The 20189-nt window shown below is 36.3% G+C and overlaps 3 protein-coding genes across 4 annotated transcripts; 2 read left to right on the top strand and 1 right to left on the bottom strand.

Annotated features, from left to right (window-relative positions):
• Nucleotides 1-1355: 1355 nt before the first annotated feature.
• On the top strand, nt 1356-5676 carry LOC132045429 (elongation factor 2). 2 transcript variants are annotated; one of them, XM_059436010.1, is made up of 3 exons: nt 1356-1488; nt 2598-2732; nt 3021-5676. In XM_059436010.1, the coding sequence occupies exons 2-3, from the start codon at nt 2642-2644 to the stop codon at nt 5459-5461; spliced, it is 2532 nt and encodes an 843-aa protein (XP_059291993.1). In that variant the 5' UTR covers nt 1356-1488; nt 2598-2641; the 3' UTR covers nt 5462-5676. The 2 variants fall into 2 exon arrangements, with proteins under 2 accessions (XP_059291993.1, XP_059291994.1); XM_059436011.1 differs by lacking the exon at nt 1356-1488 and adding an exon at nt 1577-1596.
• A 310-nt stretch (nt 5677-5986) lies between these two features.
• LOC132045427 (E3 ubiquitin-protein ligase ATL23-like) lies at nt 5987-7679 on the top strand. Its single transcript, XM_059436008.1, has 2 exons — nt 5987-6122; nt 7372-7679. Exons 1-2 carry the CDS (start codon nt 5987-5989, stop codon nt 7677-7679), a joined length of 444 nt encoding a protein of 147 aa, XP_059291991.1.
• Nucleotides 7680-12961: 5282 nt separating this feature from the next.
• Nucleotides 12962-19555, bottom strand: LOC132045428 (mitochondrial carrier protein CoAc1). Its single transcript, XM_059436009.1, has 7 exons — nt 19029-19555; nt 18060-18145; nt 17775-17982; nt 16831-16963; nt 15526-15710; nt 14849-14977; nt 12962-13317 (listed from the first exon to the last, which is right to left on the bottom strand). The coding sequence occupies exons 1-7, from the start codon at nt 19200-19202 to the stop codon at nt 13216-13218; spliced, it is 1017 nt and encodes a 338-aa protein (XP_059291992.1). The 5' UTR covers nt 19203-19555; the 3' UTR covers nt 12962-13215.
• Between the last annotated feature and the right edge of the window lie 634 nt (nt 19556-20189).

Below are 20189 nucleotides of genomic sequence, written 5' to 3'. Positions count from 1 at the left end.
TTTAAAGAGAAGGTAGAGTAAACTTTTTAATGAGAATTAAAGGTATTATAAATGTGTAGACCTTTCATATTTTAGGGTTTCCAAGCTTATCCTATTCAAAATTTTACATAAATAAGTAATTATGGAAGAGAGGAAAAGTTTAGTAATAAAAAAATGGATTGTGATGAAAAACGGCTCCAGGACTTTAGCGCAAACAAAATTAATGTACCAATTAATATTACTATAACGTGTGCTGAATGGGATGTAATTGTGCTTTATTGCTATTTGGGCTAACTATTGTGAGGAGATATTTTAATTTATGAGGCTTTTGCTAATCTAATTAGTTAATAAATTATGTAGAGAAATGAAGGAAAAAATATCAAAAAAAGGAGAAAAAAGATAAATAGGAATGGTGGCCATAGAGAGGTATCACACCACCTTGTCTATGCGTTGCTTTATATTATATATAGATATAGATTGATATTGATTTGTAGTAGTGTATTAAGAGCCTGTTTGGCTTAGCGGTTTTGAGGCCAAACGTGATTTTTTTTTTTTTTTTTGGAAAAAATGCCCTTTTTTGCGTTATTTGAGGCGTTTGACCAATTAGTAAAACTGATTCTAAGTAGAAGCAGAAGCAGTTTTTCTGCGATTGCGGAGAAGCGTAAAAATTTCTGCTCCTTGAAAAAAGCAGAAGCAGAAAATCATTTTTTTCAAGACAAATATATTCCTACCATAAATACATATTACCAAGTATATCCCTCATTAATCCATTAATTTTTAATTAATAATTCTTTTTATTTTAATTTTACGTGGTATAAAGTTAGCTTTCACGTATGTAATAGACTTTTATAATTTGTGGAATGATTTTGATTTTTTTTTTGTAGATTTTTAGTATATTTAAATCATCATGTTGATATTATAACAATATTTAATATTTTCTTTGATTTATATATGTATTATATTAATTAGTTTTTTTAATTATTTTAATTAACTAAAAGTAAAAACTTAATTGAAAAAAAAACTTAATTGAAATATTTCATAATAGATATTTAAAATAATTTCTTTCTGTAAAATAATCTTGACAGTAAACGCTCATTGATAATTATTTTTTTCGTAATTTGACACTAATAAACACTTTTTTAAGAAGATTAGCCAAACACACTCTGCTTATTAAAAGCAGTCAAAAGTAATTTTCTAATGAATTAGTCAAACATAAACTGTTTTTCACTAAAAGTACTTTTTTGAAAAATACTTCTCCAGTTTTTAGCCGCTAGGCCGAATAGGCTGTAATTACAATAGAAAGTCTTGTCTTTGGCTGGACCATGGGCCTCTTATTTGAGATGGACCCAATAAAGGCCCATGTAGATAGTAAGCGGAGGGGTTTAAGTCGGCTGCGGCCCATTAAGAAAGGGGTATATACCTTGGCACAAATGCAAACCTCAGCTCTTATCATAGCGGCACAATTGTAAGGTCTCACATTACTCATAGCCGCCCACTTCTCATTTCTCAGTAAGACTCTCTTTTCTCTGATATTTCTACTACTACTGCTTTGTCATTCCGAGTCTAAATGTTAACCTTATTTCTCTTTGATCTGTATTGTGATTTTGCTTTTCTCTGGTAAAACCACACTTTGTATTCAATATTTTTATTAATTTATAGTGCCATTTGTTAGGTGTTTTTGTATAGATCTAGTCCAGATCTGTTGTTTATTTGCAGTTTATTATGTTGGTGAATAAATAGAAGGTTTCTATTTATTCATGTGTTGAAATATTTTTAGTCGTTTTTTAGTTGTTTGATGTTGTTGGTTTGGATATCTCTATGTTTTTAGCTCATGTTAATATTACAGAAGCTGTTTTCTTTTCGTTTGGTGAAAGATTTGATTAAGCTGTTTCATTTCATGATAGATCGGGGAAAATTACGCTCTGTAGCCCTTATTTTGAGTTTGTTACCTGGTGTAGCCCATATTTGGCCCTTATTTTGAGTTTGTTACCTGGTGTAGCCCATATTTGTGTATAAACACCTTTTATACACTATTACACACTTTTATACCAGGTTTATACATTATGTATAATGTTGTATAATATTGTATAAACTGAAAATATGGCTACGTGGCGTAATATTTTATGTTGGGCTGTATATTTTTGAAAATTTCCTGATCCTGTTATATGTGTGTGTGCGTGCACGTGCGCGTATGGTCTAGTGGTTGTAATTGGTCTAAAATTTGAATACCAGGCTGTCTGTGTCTGCTCTGTGTGGTTCTTTAAGCTTAATTTAAATGATTAGTTACCTTTTGTTCTGTATGGATCTTGTTTATCAGTGATTTTGTGTTTCTTTTTAGAGTCTTGTCTTAGATTAAAGTTCACAGTTTAGTTATAATTGAACTTTGTATTTTTAACCACCTGCTTCTTTTGTGTGCTTATATTCAACATAGTAGGAGTAATTGTTTTGTAGCTTTTAATGTATATGATATGTTACTTTTACATTTTGTGCTGTATGGATATCGTGGATCATCTTGATTTTTTGTTAGTTGGTGACTCAGAGCCACATGGATTTACACTTTAGGAGAATAAAGTGCGTTTTGGTTGATGTTTAACATTTATCGTGGTTTCAAATGGCAGGAACCGAAATTAATTCTTAGTTGTTACATTAACAAGCATTCAAGATGGTGAAGTTCACAGCTGAAGAGCTTAGGAGGATTATGGACTTAAAGCATAACATTCGTAATATGTCTGTTATTGCTCATGTGGACCATGGTAAGCAATTAAACTAATATTAGTCAAGTTAGTCTAAATTCTTTCTTGTGAAATTGTCATCCATGTCAAATGGGAAGGAAACTTTATTCTGATCACCTGGAATCATTGAAACAACCTTCTATATTTTTGGGCTGTTACAGTTTTGCTTAATATTGTTTCATTAGATTTCTTCTCCTTCGTATTGCCATGGACAATATTCTTGTTATTGGTAATAGTGTATTATCTATGGGTTTAGTAATCAGATGAAGAATAGGAGTTTCTAATTCTGCGATATATTTAACCCGACAGGAAAATCTACCCTTACCGATTCTCTGGTTGCGGCTGCTGGTATCATTGCTCAGGAAGTTGCCGGTGATGTCAGAATGACAGATACACGTGCGGATGAGGCTGAACGTGGTATCACCATCAAGTCCACTGGTATTTCACTTTACTACGAGATGACTGATGCATCCTTGAAGAACTACAAGGGAGAGAGAATGGGGAACGAGTACCTCATCAATCTCATCGATTCACCTGGGCACGTCGACTTCTCGTCTGAAGTGACAGCTGCTCTTCGTATTACTGATGGTGCCCTTGTTGTGGTCGATTGTGTGGAAGGTGTCTGTGTCCAGACAGAGACTGTGCTCCGTCAGGCCCTTGGTGAAAGGATTCGTCCTGTCTTGACAGTTAATAAGATGGACAGGTGTTTCCTTGAGCTTCAGGTTGATGGTGAGGAGGCTTATCAGACGTTCCAAAGAGTTATTGAGAATGCTAATGTTATTATGGCTACATATGAGGATCCCCTTCTCGGTGATGTCCAGGTTTATCCTGAGAAAGGTACTGTTGCTTTCTCTGCTGGATTGCATGGGTGGGCTTTCACTCTCACCAATTTTGCCAAGATGTATGCTTCCAAATTCGGAGTTGACGAGTCTAAGATGATGGAAAGGCTCTGGGGCGAGAACTTTTTTGACCCTGCCACCAAAAAGTGGACAACCAAAAACAACGGGTCGCCTTCATGCAAGCGTGGGTTTGTTCAATTCTGCTATGAGCCAATCAAGCAGATTATTAACACCTGCATGAATGATCAGAAAGATAAGCTCTGGCCAATGTTGACTAAGCTTGGTGTAACCATGAAATCTGATGAGAAAGATTTGATGGGCAAGCCACTGATGAAGCGTGTGATGCAGACCTGGCTTCCTGCTAGTACTGCTCTACTGGAAATGATGATATACCATCTTCCATCCCCTTCCACAGCTCAAAAATACCGTGTGGAAAATCTGTATGAGGGACCCCTTGATGATCAATATGCCAATGCCATCAGGAACTGTGACCCAGAAGGGCCGCTTATGCTTTATGTATCCAAGATGATTCCAGCATCTGACAAGGGTAGATTCTTTGCTTTTGGTCGTGTATTTGCCGGAAAGGTTTGTACTGGTCAGAAGGTTAGAATCATGGGACCTAACTTTGTTCCTGGTGAAAAGAAGGATTTATATGTTAAAAATATCCAGAGAACTGTTATTTGGATGGGTAAGAGACAAGAAACTGTTGAGGATGTTCCCTGTGGTAACACTGTTGCCATGGTCGGTTTAGATCAATATATTACCAAGAATGCAACATTGACCAATGAGAAGGAAGTCGATGCGCACCCAATCAAAGCAATGAAGTTTTCTGTCTCACCAGTTGTGCGTGTTGCTGTTCAGTGCAAGGTTGCATCTGACCTCCCCAAGCTTGTTGAAGGGTTGAAACGTCTGGCAAAATCTGATCCTATGGTTGTTTGTTCTATTGAAGAGTCTGGAGAGCATATCATTGCTGGTGCTGGAGAACTCCACCTTGAGATCTGCCTGAAGGACTTGCAGGATGACTTCATGGGCGGTGCTGAAATTATAAAATCTGATCCTGTTGTGTCCTTCCGTGAGACAGTTCTCGAGAAGTCTGTTCGGACTGTGATGAGCAAGTCTCCTAACAAACACAACCGTTTGTACATGGAAGCCAGACCATTGGAGGAAGGGCTTGCTGAGGCTATTGATGATGGACGCATTGGCCCTAGGGATGATCCCAAAATCCGTTCCAAGATCTTGGCTGAGGAGTTTGGTTGGGACAAAGATCTTGCTAAGAAAATTTGGTGCTTTGGTCCAGAGACAACTGGTCCCAACATGGTGGTGGATATGTGTAAGGGAGTTCAGTACCTGAATGAAATTAAGGATTCTGTTGTTGCTGGTTTCCAGTGGGCTTCCAAGGAAGGTGCATTGGCTGAAGAGAACATGAGAGGTATTTGCTTTGAAGTCTGTGATGTTGTTCTTCATGCTGATGCTATTCACAGGGGTGGTGGCCAAGTTATTCCCACTGCCAGGAGGGTTATCTATGCTTCTCAGCTTACTGCCAAGCCCCGCCTGTTGGAGCCCGTTTACCTGGTCGAGATTCAAGCTCCAGAGCAAGCCCTTGGTGGCATCTATAGTGTTCTGAACCAGAAGCGTGGACATGTGTTCGAGGAGATGCAGAGGCCGGGAACCCCTCTTTACAACATCAAGGCATACCTTCCTGTCGTTGAGTCATTTGGATTTTCAGGTACCTTGAGAGCTGCTACTTCAGGTCAAGCTTTCCCACAATGTGTGTTCGATCATTGGGACATGATGTCATCCGACCCATTGGAAGTTGGCTCACAAGCTAATCAACTTGTCCTTGATATCCGCAAGAGGAAGGGTTTGAAGGAGCAGATGACCCCTCTATCCGAGTTCGAGGATAAGCTGTAAACTTGTGGAAGTTTCAACTTGGCAGAGGTTATTGATGGATACTTGCTTCATCGGATCTGCATAAGTTTTGTTTTACATATGTCTGTGTTTTGGCCGTACTTTTTACCATTTTCCATGTAGGAGTTTGAACCTTAAGTGAGCATTACTTATTTTTGTCATTTTCAAGGACGAGAACCTTGCTGTCGTTTTCAAAAATATTTTGGTTCTTCTGTTCATTGCTTTGTGGCTTCGGCCTCCCCCTCCTTCCCCCACTAATGTTTCGTACTTTCCATGGGCCATTTCTACGAATGTTGATGTGGCATTGTCTATTTCCCTTGAATTAATCCCAAAAGAGTGTTTTCCCTATGAGTACTTTGAGCTACGGTGAGCATGTTATAGGAACGGACACTGAGCTCTTCTAATGAGCTCACTTCTACTTCAAACAGACGTCTGGAACACTAGACTAGGTCGTTGAGGAGGTTAAACTTATTGATCAAGAAGGCTGGAAGACAAGGTTTCTAATCTACTTGTCAGAGTTGCGAAGACATGCATCCCATTACATTTGTCAGAACCTGTGGAAATGTCTTGTCGGAGTTGCAAGGACATCTATCCCATTACATTTTTCAGAACGTGAGGAAATATCAATGGTGCAGTGGTGGTTTTGAGGATATGAAGCAGCATTGTTGGTGGGGATGCTTTTATGTTCAATTATGGTGTCATTTTTCTCCATGATATGATGAGAGACTTGTTTGCTTCACAATTTGTTACTGCCCAGATTAAATGTATACAAGACGGTATTATAGCTGAGAAGGTGCACAAAACTCTCATGTGGAACTTTCTAGATCGTTCTCATAAAAAGTTGATGAAGGAGAATCATTTTAACAAGTTGATGGCTTTGCTAGCTTAAGCTGATATTCCCTCAGAGAGCTGGTTTAAATGGTAAGAAGATAGAAGAAAAATGTCAAAGGACTTCCTCCAGTTGTTCTTTGAATAGCTGGCTAGCTAAAGGGAGAAGAAACAACAATGGTGGGATCGGGTCACTGGCTGAGTTTAAATTTTGGTATTGATGTTAACTAACCTACTACACCTTAATTACCAGCACTTGCAAGATTGGTTGAAACAATGCTTTAGTCCCTATGTAGCATTCCGAGAGGGTAAGAAATTCCAGTTTCTAGGCGTACAAGGTTATGGGTTATCTTCTGAAGTAATTGGAGGAAAGAGCCTAGATAACGTAGCAGAAGATTATTTGATGAATTTTATTGGTTGAGCCTATAGTATAGTTGCCAAAACGAGATCAAAGGGTGGGATAGATAGTTGTTGTTTTCACGAATTATGTGTGGGAACGGCCAAAGGAGAACCTTGCGCTTTTAGGTTAATTTTTAAATTCTTCATTTAATCCTGAAGATTTTGAAGTTGATCCGCACTACTTTTTGCTCTTCAAAATCCTAGGACTTACTATGAAGAACGACCATTTCCTGAACTGTTATTTTGATGTCTCATTCATAAAGGTTCAAATATGTCATTGAACTATCGGAAATGACTCATTTATACCACTCATCAATAGTTTGGCTCATTTATGCTGTGAAACTATCGGAAATGGTTCATTTATGCCACTCATCAATAGTTTGACTCATTTATCCCATCGTCAGTTATCAAAATGACTCATCCATATCATTTTTCATTAACGCCTTTTTACAATACCAGATATGACATGTGACCTCCAACCAGTGCCAACCCATATACACTCAAAACTCTCCTGCACCTCCACAAATTTAAACAAGTTCTTGGATTCCACTCCACCATTTTCCGTAAAGGGTAAATTCCATTGGATATTCCAAAAAGGAAAAAAGAAAATGCCGATCTCTTTGTATCTACTACTTTGTTTACCTTTCGTCGCATGGCTTTGCTCTGCTTCTTATACCTCTATGTAGTTTCAAGAGCAACCAGTAGGGACCACTCTCCCAGGCTGGTGAAATCCACCCGAAAGGAAGGACTCTCTGTCGTGCAGCTCGAGGAACTCCCAAAAATCACTGGAAAAGATTTGAAGCTGGGCAGTGATTGTGCAATTTGCTTGGATGTGATTGGAACTGAGGAACCTGCAAGGTTAGTTCCTGGTTGCCCCCATGGATTCCACCTAGAATGTATCGATCTTTGGCTGTCGAAGAAGCCATTTTGTCCTGTTTGTAGACACAAGCTTGAGCCTAAGTTGTTCAATCAAGACAGTAGCAATCCATGTTAAGTTCTGGTAGGTAGAGTTATCCGATATACTCCCTCTGTTTCAATTTGTTTGAACCTATTTCCTTTTTAGTCCGTGCCAAAATGAATGACCTCTTTCCTAATTTGGAAACAAATTCACTTTATGAATGATTTACAGCCACACAAATTTTCAAGCCTTATTTTGAACCACAAGTTTTAAAAGTCTTCCCTCTTTCTTAAATGTCGTGTCCAGTCAAATGGGTTCATATAAATTGAAACGGAGGGAGTATGTGTTACTGGAAAGTATAAATACCCGCTAGAATAGTTGAGGTATTCACAAGTTGAGGCATATATAGCATTATAAATTTTTAAAAAAGAGCTCCCATGATGAAAATTTATATTAGATGCAAAATGCAATTTATTTGGTAAGCGATTTGGGGTTTCAGTGGAGATTGTAGGTGATTTCTGATTTGTTTTTGAACGAATGTTATGTGAGTTTTGGCGGATAGGACTAAATTTTCTTTAGCAATCTGTGGTTCTCTACTTCATGTTTTCCAAAATTTGTGTTCTAATTATTCAATCAAAGTCTAGTTTTTAGCATCTTATCTAGAGACATTCTTTGTTAAAGGATGATACTATTCTTTTTTGATTTTGTCAAACAAAACTAAAATTAAAGTTTATCTTAAGGATACAAAGGTGTTTGACGAGACAATCAATTGAGGGAGGAGGGAAGAAAGAAACATATCTGCACATAGTTGTGTCGATTAGCTTTAATTAATTTGAATTCATCCTTTTATTTGATACAGACATTACGTACATTTACATATACGACACACACTAGACAATACAGTATAAAAGGAGGAAATAAAGAAATGATTTTCAGATGCCCTTATTATGTCTATATTTTTTGAAGCAAAAATGGGACAGAGTTTAAGAGGAAAACAATAGTGGAGAAAAGACACATGAGGAACTTAAACGACATTCATAAGTCGAAAAGACTCGATGGATCAAAACGTGGAAATTTTGTCAGAGTTCCCAAACACGACTTCAGAAAAATTTGACAGTACATGGGTGTCGGATTATAGATTTGGAAAATTTTAAAATGGTTAACTAAAAAAATACTACGAAAAGGTGTAAGTACAATCGTGGAAAATCAGATGAGGCTTCTTGATCTGAGACAGCTTAGAGCAAGGGGCTTAAATCAGTATATTTCCCTTCTTGTAATTAGTTAAGAGGAATACTTTTTCAAAAGGCTAATGAGTTTTAGAACATGTATACCAAGGTGACGAGAAGGCAAAGCCTTCAGTGTGCAATGTTCGTTATTGGATTATCTCAATTAGGACTTGAGACCAGTCTAACCATTAACCAACTACAAATTATGTTACTGAGACCTGGCTAATTCAAAGAAGGGAAAACTTTATATGAGTACACGACAATTTGAAGTTGGATCAGGCTAGAACCAATGCATACACTCGCCATCAAGGGCATGTATCGTTGGCTAAGTCATCATGTCAAGTCTTTAATTAGAGATTTTTAAGGTGCCAAGACCAATGACTTATTCAATGTCAATATCATGGATAGAGATTTTTTGAAGACAAATGTATATCCGTGACTCACCAAATATAAGTATTTGTCCCACAACATCAAACACAATCATAAGTTTGGTGGGAGGGAAACACATTCCCTCTCAATTGACTATCCTAAGTTAAGTTTAACAGTCAAATCATTAAATCTGTCAATGCTACCCCCTCCGTCACAGTTGACTATCCTAAGTTGAATTGCAGTCAAATCATTTAAGCTGTACATGCTACCCCTCCCTCTCAGCTGATTATCATACGTTGAATTTGACCGTCAAATCATTAAATCTGTAAATGCTACCCCTCTATTTGACTTTGACTATCCTAAATTGAATTTGGCAGTCAAATCATTAAATTTATCCTTTGAATGATAAGGTCCAAAGCCCAAGATTTACCTATTGACTTACTATTGATATTAATACTCCATCCGTCCACTTTATTTGTCACGTTCCGCTTCTTGAGAGTTAATTTAACTAATTTTTTGAGCTAAACTAAATTAGATTAATTTAATGTTTTAAAAATAAAATTTAGATGTTCGGAAACTATACGAAAAATACTATAAATTCTAATTCTTCTCATATTAATATGATGAAAAAGTACATCTTCAATTTTTATGCAGTTTGACTCTCGGGAAACGAAACGTGACAGGTAAAAGTGGACGGAGGGAGTAGTACTGTAAACATTGTTATTGTATTTCTAGCATATTATAGCAATGTCTACCGTATATTCTTTACTTTAAAGAGATGATCGAGGTCAAATATCACTTTAGAACTAGTCAAAGGACCAAGGAGCTCCTAGAGTGGGTGGGGACTGAGGAGTCAAAGCCTGATGCAAATTAACTGAATCATTAACGTTGCGGAAAAAGATTTTCATTTTGGACTTTAGTTAGAAATTTAGTCCCACACATAACTTTTATAGGTTTTAGTTGTCATGCCCCGAACCATAGCTTAGGCGTGACACGATATTTGGTGCCTGACTGCGTGTGATCGAGCGAATTAACTGGCTGACTGGATCAACATGTAATATCAAAACATACAGAATGCGGAAATAAACTTAACACATGCTGATCTACTAAACGTCTGACTTAATAAACATAAGTGCGGAGATACTGAATAAGTCTGAGAGTATAAATACGTAGCCAACACGGCTAACATTAAAGCCTGTTAAACTTTGATTGTCTGCAACTATAGTCTATGAAGCCGCTACGAAGTACTAAAAATTGACAATTACTAGGACAAGGCCCTTGTCATACCTGACTGTTTGTAAATGCTAAAAAGTCTGTAAATAAATGATAAGGCCCCGAAAGAATTGGGGCTCATCAATCAGCTGATACTGGAGCAGAGCGTTGTCCTGTAAATCGTTACCTCCATCGTCAGATGTAGACCCCTGGCAAAAGGGACGTTAGTACATCTGAATTGCACTGGTATGCAAGCATCCGAAAGAAAGAACTGAAGTACTGAAACTGAAAGAACTGTAAGAACTGAAACTGAACCTGATCTGATAACTGAAGTGAACAAAAAAAGTAAAGATAAGAATACTTCCTGTTCTGAATGGAGAATCACCTGCTTACTGAAATCATAATATGTGGCCTTAGGCCCAAGTATACATATACATAACTGTGGCCTTAGGCCCAAAACACAGGTGTTCAACATTAAACAAATTAATTAAAAGAACTGAGAATGATGCTGAAAAGTACAACACTGACATATTGAGCAATGACTCACTGAGACATATATTCATGAACTGATTATGAGACATGAAGCTTTAACCATTCATAAACATGCTGAGTATTCTGGACTGACACTCATGGGTATCAAACACAAGTCTATATTGATTACGTACTTAACTCACAACGTTTGGAATGAAAGTCATGAACGAATTACGAAACTAGAGAATATAAGTTCTGCAACTATATAAGGAACTAAGCTTAACTATATTTCTAAGGCAATTATTAATGTTGTAAAAGAACGTGGCGTAGGGAGAATCATTAACATTCCCAAACGTAAAGAGTTAGCCTTACGTACCTTAATTTCGCATTTGAGCGTATGTTCGTCAATTCTTTTAACCTTAATATATAAACAATACTAGTCAAAAGGGATTCGATATTAGCAAGTATACTCATGATTTGGTCATCTACGCATTTTATCAAACACTTGGTGGGCATAAAGCTCTACAACATTCATTAATGGCGTCTCTTCATCCAATTAGCCGACCTCTTGCTTCTAGGTGATTCTACAACCTCAAATAGATATAACTAACATCATTCTTCATCACCCATATGATTACAACAGCCCTAAGTCAACAATCCAAACCATACAATAGTTCATACGTTTCTTACTAGCTAGCCCATTAACTTATTTCTCAAGAACTTAGAGTCCATAATCACCAATTCAAAGCTATAATCGATTGGAATGGGAAAGTCTTACATACCTTAATCGCTCCAAAACTTTTGGAGAAGAATACCATAAATATGAACTTGAATCCTTGAGAAGAGTTTTCTTGAGAACCTTAGGATTATAGAGTTGAATCTTGTTAATAATCCGTATATGGGTGTTACTCCTTGTTAATATAATAGAAAAAAATACTTGGGGTTTGAGGAAGAACTCACCTTAGGAGGTTTGGGGAAGTCCTAAGGTCTTTTCTCCTCAAAAAGTCGGCCAAAAATGAAGTGGAATGTATGATTTTTGAAAATTTCACGATCTGTACTTTTATAGTTGAGCCCGACCTGCGAAACGCAAGTGTGACCTGATGGACACAGACTGAACGTAGATTGTGACAAAAAATTATGATTTTGGTGATCAACTTGTGAAACGTAGGTTGCGTCACAGACTGAACTTGCGAGACGTAGGTTGCGACGCAGACTGAACCTGCGAAACGCAGGTTGCGCCGCAGCCCGTCGCAGGTTAGTAAAATGGTCATAACGTTTTACTCACATGTCCGTTCGAGCTCCATAATATATTGTTGGAAAGGTATTTCAAAAGGTTACAACTTTCATGTTTTGAATTTTCTCAAATTTTCAACCAATTTTCACGAAAACGGGTTGGAAGGCAGACCTGCCGTAAACTTAGCCGATTCTATCGAACCTCAACACCTCACTATTCGTCTTGATTCCAAAACAACTATTTCCACCAAAACTCATCCCGATAGGACTTCATATGTCTAAAATGTCACATTAATACTCATTTAACACATCCACGCCTAATCTGAATTTACGAAGTGTCACATTAGTGATTATACATTTTGATTTGTGAGTGTGCTTGATATCAATTTTTTCATTTTTGTTTGATCAAAATGATTTGACAAATGTTTTTCTCGTTTCTTAGAAATCACAAAAATAACTTCCTAAAACAAGTTCCATAAATGATATACAAAGTTGATTCTCATCCCTACCCCAGCCCCCACCGCTGCCCCATATCCAGCAAAGTTTTCATTTTTATACCATTACTGTATGTAGATCCCTTACCACAACGCCTCCACCCCTAGTGTTAATTTAGTTATATATAAATGTTTTTGGAGTAATATTTTTTGATTAATTACCAAATACCAAAGAATAAAAAATCACTTATTTCCAGAAAAATATTTTCTTTCACACCAATGACCAAACACACCTGGATAGTGCCAACTCCTGGGTTGTCCTTTAGGATATTATGGGGGGTTACGATGCAACATGATCGGGAGGGAGTATAATAAAACCAAGAGAGGAGAAGCATAATGTATGTAACAACGTCATGTATAACAGGACTACATCAGAACTACATTGCACTGGTTAGAAGGAAGATGGAGGAAGAGAGACAACTAGTAAAATGACGTGTTTAGGTAAATCTTTTTATATGTAAGTAAGGCTGTGTAAAATATAGCCAATGTGGTCCGACCCTTCTCGAGACCTCACACATAGCAAGAATTTTGTGCACGCCATAAACGCATACTCTTCCTCTTTGGTAATCATGATCATCAAAGCTTTTATACAGAACTATGTGAGTTGTTGTCACCATTGGGGTGTATTTATGCAGCTGATATGGATTTTGATTTCTGCCTGGGAGGAACACGAAGGCACGCCTTCATTGTATCATATGCTGTGAAACCAATTGCCACTGAGGGAACAATCTGCCAACAAAAGCAAAGGCACTTTTGATGAGTTACTCAAGAAATCTAGCAACATAAGATATTGTACATCTCTAACTAATAATCGACAGTAGATCTAATCCATCTTGGAACGATAATTTGCACTACGTTCTTTGTCAGATGCTAAGCTACGATTCCTCTTTTGCTAAATAGTAAAACACCTATAGATGCGACAAGAACAAATCCATATTTAAACATGGTCGGAATTTGAGTCCTTGTTAGGAAGCGCAAAAGTGTGACTTCTCCAGAAACATACTTGAGGCAAAAACAATAAAAAAAGCTTCTACTAAGCATACTTTTTGTGGTGTAAAAGGAGATTGACATTCCATGGTCATGGAAATATCCTTATTTCTTTTCACCCCATTTCAGCTCCCCATTTACACTCAGCAGGTTAAAGGAATAAATCATAACATGAGGATTGGGAAAGGAAAGGTGATGATAACGCGTTATTCAGGAAAATGGGAGGGACCAAGATAGTTTTTATTTTTTGAAGAATGGAGAACTGACACAGATAGTTAATTAAACTTTAGGTCATGCAGAAAGGATAAATTTATCAAAAGAGACTTGTTAAATCTGATATTTAACATAGTAACCCAAATATCATATTTATGTTTCTGTACTCTTTGAGATCCAAGTATAAATGCAAACTGACTTTGTTTTTCAAATGTCAGGGATATTCTATCCTGTATATTGCATAAGTGGAAAAAAAGATAGCACTATAAGCAACAATAATTTGGGATGTTACACATTTATTCAGAAGTTTATGTAGTTTCTGAACCCACTTAAGTGACATGAAAGGCAACATCTTTATGGTTTTTCCTACAACTGGTAGGGTAATTTGCATTGTGCGCTAATTCAATAACAAAGATACAAGTGTAGTCCCACAAGTGGGGTCTGGGAGGGTACAGTGTATGCAGACCTTACCCCTCCCTCGTAGAGATAGAGAGGTTGTTTCCGATAGACCCTCAGCTCAAGTAAAGCATTTCAAAGAAGTATGAAAAAGGGAATATGGAAATGAAAGCAGTAACAACAATGTAATAGTACGTTATGGAAAGCAGTACATAACAACAACGATATAATGCAATATGGAAAGCAGTACATAACAACAATGAAATAATGGGATAACCCAATTCAATCAACAAAGATAATAAAGCTAAAAACAGTTAGCAAAGGTAAGAGATAAAGATACCAATTTGTCAATTCTATTATCAACTTTATGATCTTTTCAACGAACAAGTACTTATCACAATACTGCAGTTGGACAAAATTGGTGCTTTAACCACAGGATTATTGTTTTTCTTTGTTGGTCATTTCTTTTTTCGTTTCTGCAGTTGACAGTATTCAAGCTTCGAAAAAGTGTTTCCACTAAAGTTTTATCCAACTCCCAAATAAAGTGTGCCCAAATGTGTATTATGGGCAAAATATATAATAGGGTCAACTAGAAATTCTTTAAAGAACAGGTTAAAGATTGCAATTGTAGTGAAAAAGACTACAATTAAACCAAACTTTTTACCTTCATATAATTAACACTGAGCCCTGCAAACAATTGTCTCCAACCTTGATTACGAACAATTGAAGAAAGCCCATCAAATGTGTTCCTATATCTGGCTCTGTCTTGCAGTGAAGGTTGCAGATGCTCTACCTGAATAAAAGATATTTTCATAGTTTATTATTCATATGCACAAGTGACATGCTCTTAACTACATTTATCTGTGGCAGTGCTACGGCACAATATTTACTTCCTCTGTTCCAATTCATGTGACATATTTCCTTTTTAGTCTGATCCAAAAAGTGTGACACCTTTTTATATTTGGAGACAATTTAACTTTAAACCCTATTTTACCCTCAATGAGATGATATTATACCCAAACAAACGTGATGACATGTATAAGACCACAAGTTCCAAAAGCCTTTCCTTCTTTCTTAAACTCCATAACTAATCAAACAGGTTCAAATCAAACGAAGGGAGTATATTTTAGTAAGGCTTCCACGGAGGGTAGTACCATTGGACACAAGTTAGTCACTCAGATACTGGTGGAGTTCCAGAAGCACAGATGATGCACAAAATTACTAATTACTCTGTTCAGGATATAGAGTGGACATGAATTCAAAAGGCACTTATTCAATCAACACAAAATGTATAGAGGTTACATTGAGTTATGCCATATGTGAGAGCATAATGGGTGATACCTGCATCTGCCTCCTAACCACGTCCAATGGATATGTAAATGTCTGACCCAATAAACCAGCTATAGCTCCACAAGAGAGACGCATCAAAATGGAGGACTGATGCTCTTCCGGAACATGCCTCTTTAACTCCTCATAAACGTAAAACTTCAATCCAGCATAAGGAAGAATACCAATAAGGGTTGGCCCTGCTCCGAATATAAATTGAGTCATTTGTGCATCATTGATATTCATAAAGAGCTAAAGCCATAAAACATTAATGCAAAGACCTAGGCAATGCATGCACAACCATGGACATCAAGACAAAAAAATTGTAAAAGTTAGGGCGGCAAGGCAGATTTTACAAATGAGAGACATTAATCTAAACCTTCAGAGAAAAAAAAAAAACAGTTAAATTTACACTTCTATTAAGATTGTCTTCTTTTTCTTTTTTTCTTTTGAAGTGTTCTCATATTTTGTCCATTTTCCTAATTTCAAACTTTTTTCCTCATTTTTTATTTTCTTTTTGACTTTCATAATAATTAAAAGGACCTAGGACCCTCTTTTATTGTTATAAAATCCCAAATTTATCAAAATATAACATTTTACTGCTTTTGAGTCCACCTGTTTCGAGCCATAAAACGATTCAACTTATACCCAATCAAACTAAAATATGGCATAGGAGGATTAAATAAGTAACATGAAAAATACGGTCCATCAGTTTCAGAGATTTTTCGACATCGCAGTAAATATAAAAAATACAAAGTACTTGACAACATAAAACCCAAAATTAATTGTCTAAATTTAGTGTGAAAGTCTCCTCGTCCTTTTGATTGAGGGCGTTATTTCAAGGGATTCCGATGTTACGATATTTCAAATTTTCAGTTATAGCAAAAAACATTCAAACATACTGTTAATTTTGCATTCCGGAAGAAAAGAACTACGTATAAAAAAGGAAATTAGGAGGGAGTCTGGTTGGTGTTTTTTGGAATTACAGAAGTACCAAGAAAGGTTTCATGAGTTGATGCCATCGGTGCAACAACTTACTTCATAAGAAAAAGAATGGTTTCATAAGTTCCCGAAAATAAAATAATCAATGAACAAAAAATAACAAGATCAAAAGAATGACCGTGCTGTATCAAACTCAAGTTCAAGTTGAATATGCTCAACTTGAATATGCAATCTAAAATTGGGTTCCTATGGTTATCTGCCATGATATTGACCTTTAATATCACACCATGCTTCATAAATAAAGTTAGGTCCCTCATGTTTTTAAAGTTTTATGACCCAATTAATTGCATATGAGTCAAGGACCCAACAAATACTTACCTACACCTCGATAAAGTGCACGGAGTCCTCCTTCCTTGTAGACAGCCTGTAGGACATTTTTAGTGCCACTATATTGAGGATGAACATGAGATGGTCTAACGCCATTCCCCAAATTTCCTCTTGTACCCTTGACCTAAAAAAAGATAAAGGAGAAAACAAACATGAGATGATAGCCATGTCAACAGTTTAATGCCATGAACATGATCGAGTATGTCAACACTCAAAGGGTAAACACTATATTTGTTTGATCTAGTGAACCTACATGAGATTGAGATATAGAAACATTCGCGAAGATCCTTAGTGCAAAATAATATTTTTGGAGGTCTCTCTGGCATATACAACTGTACAAGATACAAACAGAATGGCCAGAGTTGGAGCACACAAACAGTGTAGATTCTTTTTACCCTAATTCTTGAATCAGTCAAAATGATAATTTATCAATGTTCTCTTTATCTAAAAGACAAGCTTGGGCAGAAACTGATACCAGGATGCAACTTTTATTGATTGATGTAGCAGGATCTCACATGTCGACTGGGAAAGAAACCAGATTTTTTCCCTCCACAATTGTGGAGTAATTTGAGAGAGACAGAGAAAGAAAGAGGGAGGGATTATTTCTCCATCATATATGAGTTTGCATGAGTATTTAATAAAATAGGGCAGCTTACCTATGATTGTTTACACATCTTAATGAAATAACAAGGTATATTGCCGTTTTGATGAAGTCAAAAATCAGATACAGCTATTCATCCTACTAAAGCAAGTCAATTTGTGAGTGCTGCTAATCAGATCAATTTCCAACTTTGCCGGTGCGTGTTAATGAAAATAATTCAATAGGCAAAGCACAGAATACGCACAAAACTAGCTATTGCAAAATAGTAAAACTACCAAATGCAATCAGACATGCACAGAGAAAGAGAAACAAATATATTTAACAAATGAAGCACCTGATAAGCCAGTTTGGTGCGAGCCAAATCTAGGGGATATGTACATAAAACTGCAGTTCCTCCAGATGCTGAGCCAGCCAAAAGATCTACAACAGGTCCTGTTCCTAAGGCAGAGTAATTATTCAATATCCACCCTCGATATCGCTCATACGTCATGTAATGAAGGGCAGCATATGGGACAATCCTGAGAACACTTGCTCCATTTCCTCTGCAATAAGCGGAACATGAATAACAAATACTTCCACAACAAACTCTCGTTTTTGAACAGTCAAAATCTAAACTTACTTGTAAAATCCAATAACGCCTTCATGCTTCAGCAGCTTCTTTAGAGATTGATAAACTCCAAGGGAGTGAAATCCTTCGGTTCTTGTCTATAAGAATTAAGGAGGAGGAAGTTAGGAAGTCATAATGAGCTAAAAGTGAATCAAGGACATAAAGTTACTGGATTTAATAATCTGTTTTGCCAAGCTTCCAAAATTTGCTTATTTTGAAAAGCGCTTTTGAATAAGTACTTTTGCAGCGTAGCAGTTTGCGTTTGGCTATTTAATTTGAAAAGTACTTCCCAAAATTAGAGTAGTACTTTGCGCTTGGTCAATGTTCCAAAAATGTTGTTTCTTGGGAAAAGCTATTTTTTTTAGCTTCTGAAAAACATCTTCTGCTACTACGCAAAAACACTTAATTTTTTCTCTCAAAGCTTAACAAACACCTAGACTTCCTAAAATAAGCACTTTTTCAAGAAAATAAGCACTTCTGGCTTTCCAAAAGCTTGGTCAAGCAAGCTATAAGTAGCCATGTGCAGAATGTAAAGAAAAAAACACACAGAGAGCATCTGGCAGATGCATTAAAGTGGAAACACAAGAAGCCAAACAAGGATAGAAAACAACTGGAGAAGTTGATAATAAATAAATTTCGATATATTTCAGAAAACATACAAAACTAATACATAGAGAAACTGCAAACAAAAACTTTCCATTGAACAGTCATGGAACCTTTTTTTTTTTTTTTTTTGACAATAGAGGTGGTGCAACTGCTTTTCATTCATCCGATTCGATAAATACTCCACACAGACTGATTTCTCTCAGAACTAAATGTATACAGCCTAGAGAACATGAAAAGAAAGTGTCTAAGCATAATATAAAATACAACTAAACAAAAATCATTCAGCTTGTCTAGACCAGTATAAATTGGCATTAACAAACATGGGAAGCTAGATAGAACAGTCTCTTAGATCCTTTTTCTTTAGTATTCGTTCACCTGCAAAAGTATTTTGACACGCTCTAATGGTGCAACTGCAGTCTTGGCAAATGCACCAGCAGCTCCTCCAGCAATCAGTTCCTTCACATATATTGGCAAACCATCAAAAACTGAAACCTCTCTATACCCTGCCACATTTGTAGACAAACTAGATCCTTGTGAAGAAGAACCCATCTTCAAAATTTAGTATTTTGATTGCCTTTCAAGATTTACCAAATCAAACAAGTTACTACTATCCACCCTGTAGATTATAAAACTCTTTATCCCACCTATCTCTTGGGATGCAAAAAGGTAAAACCTTTTGCTCAAACAATGGCCTGAGAACACACCTTATGTTCACAAGCCTACCTTCTTCTTCACCAATTACAAGTATCATGAAAAAAGAAAACTTGAACACAAGATCCAAACTCAATACTTCTTTCAATCAAAGCAATCCCATATGAAATTGTATCAATCCAAGTATACCCACAAAACTAATCTATACCCATAACAACCCCAGATCAAAAAATCTAAAGAAAATTTGATAAAATCAACACCCCTTTTTGAGTTTTGATATAAGCAACGCAAAAATGGATCTATTCCCATATATGTATAGATAATATCAAGAAAGAAGTTGGGTTTTTCAGCAGACTCTTTTTTTTTTTTTTCACCTGTCCCCAGATTGGTTTTCCTCCCTAGTTCTAGGAAGGTTGCTTTCTAATTTGAAAGGGAATTTGGGGACTGGTCAAATTCGGTGACCGTCAACTCATGCAAATGTATCATAAAGGTGACTGAGTTGGGCCCATGATACCTATGACTTCTCACAAAAGGTGGCGCTATATTGGTACAATTAATTATTTTCAAACTTTTATTTAAAAAAAAAAAACTTATATGCCTAAAACATGTATTCATTCCGTCTCATTTTATAGGAAGGTGTTTGACTGGACATAAAATTTAAAAATAAATGAGGACTTTTAAATCTTTTAGTCTAAAATAAATCATAAAATTGTTACTAAGTATATAAATGTGTCATTCTTTTTGGAACTGATTAAAAAGAAAATAGTGTCACATAAATTGAGATGGAGAGAGTAATTTTTATATAATATTAATGTATTTTTAAATATTCATACAGGCTATATATTTTATTTTTAGATTATAATATTAGACTTATTATAAGCAATT

The sequence above is a fragment of the Lycium ferocissimum genome, unplaced genomic scaffold (assembly GCF_029784015.1).
Source record: "Lycium ferocissimum isolate CSIRO_LF1 unplaced genomic scaffold, AGI_CSIRO_Lferr_CH_V1 ctg6647, whole genome shotgun sequence".
NCBI lineage: Eukaryota > Viridiplantae > Streptophyta > Magnoliopsida > Solanales > Solanaceae > Lycium > Lycium ferocissimum.
This window is presented reverse-complemented; position numbering and strand designations above follow the sequence as displayed.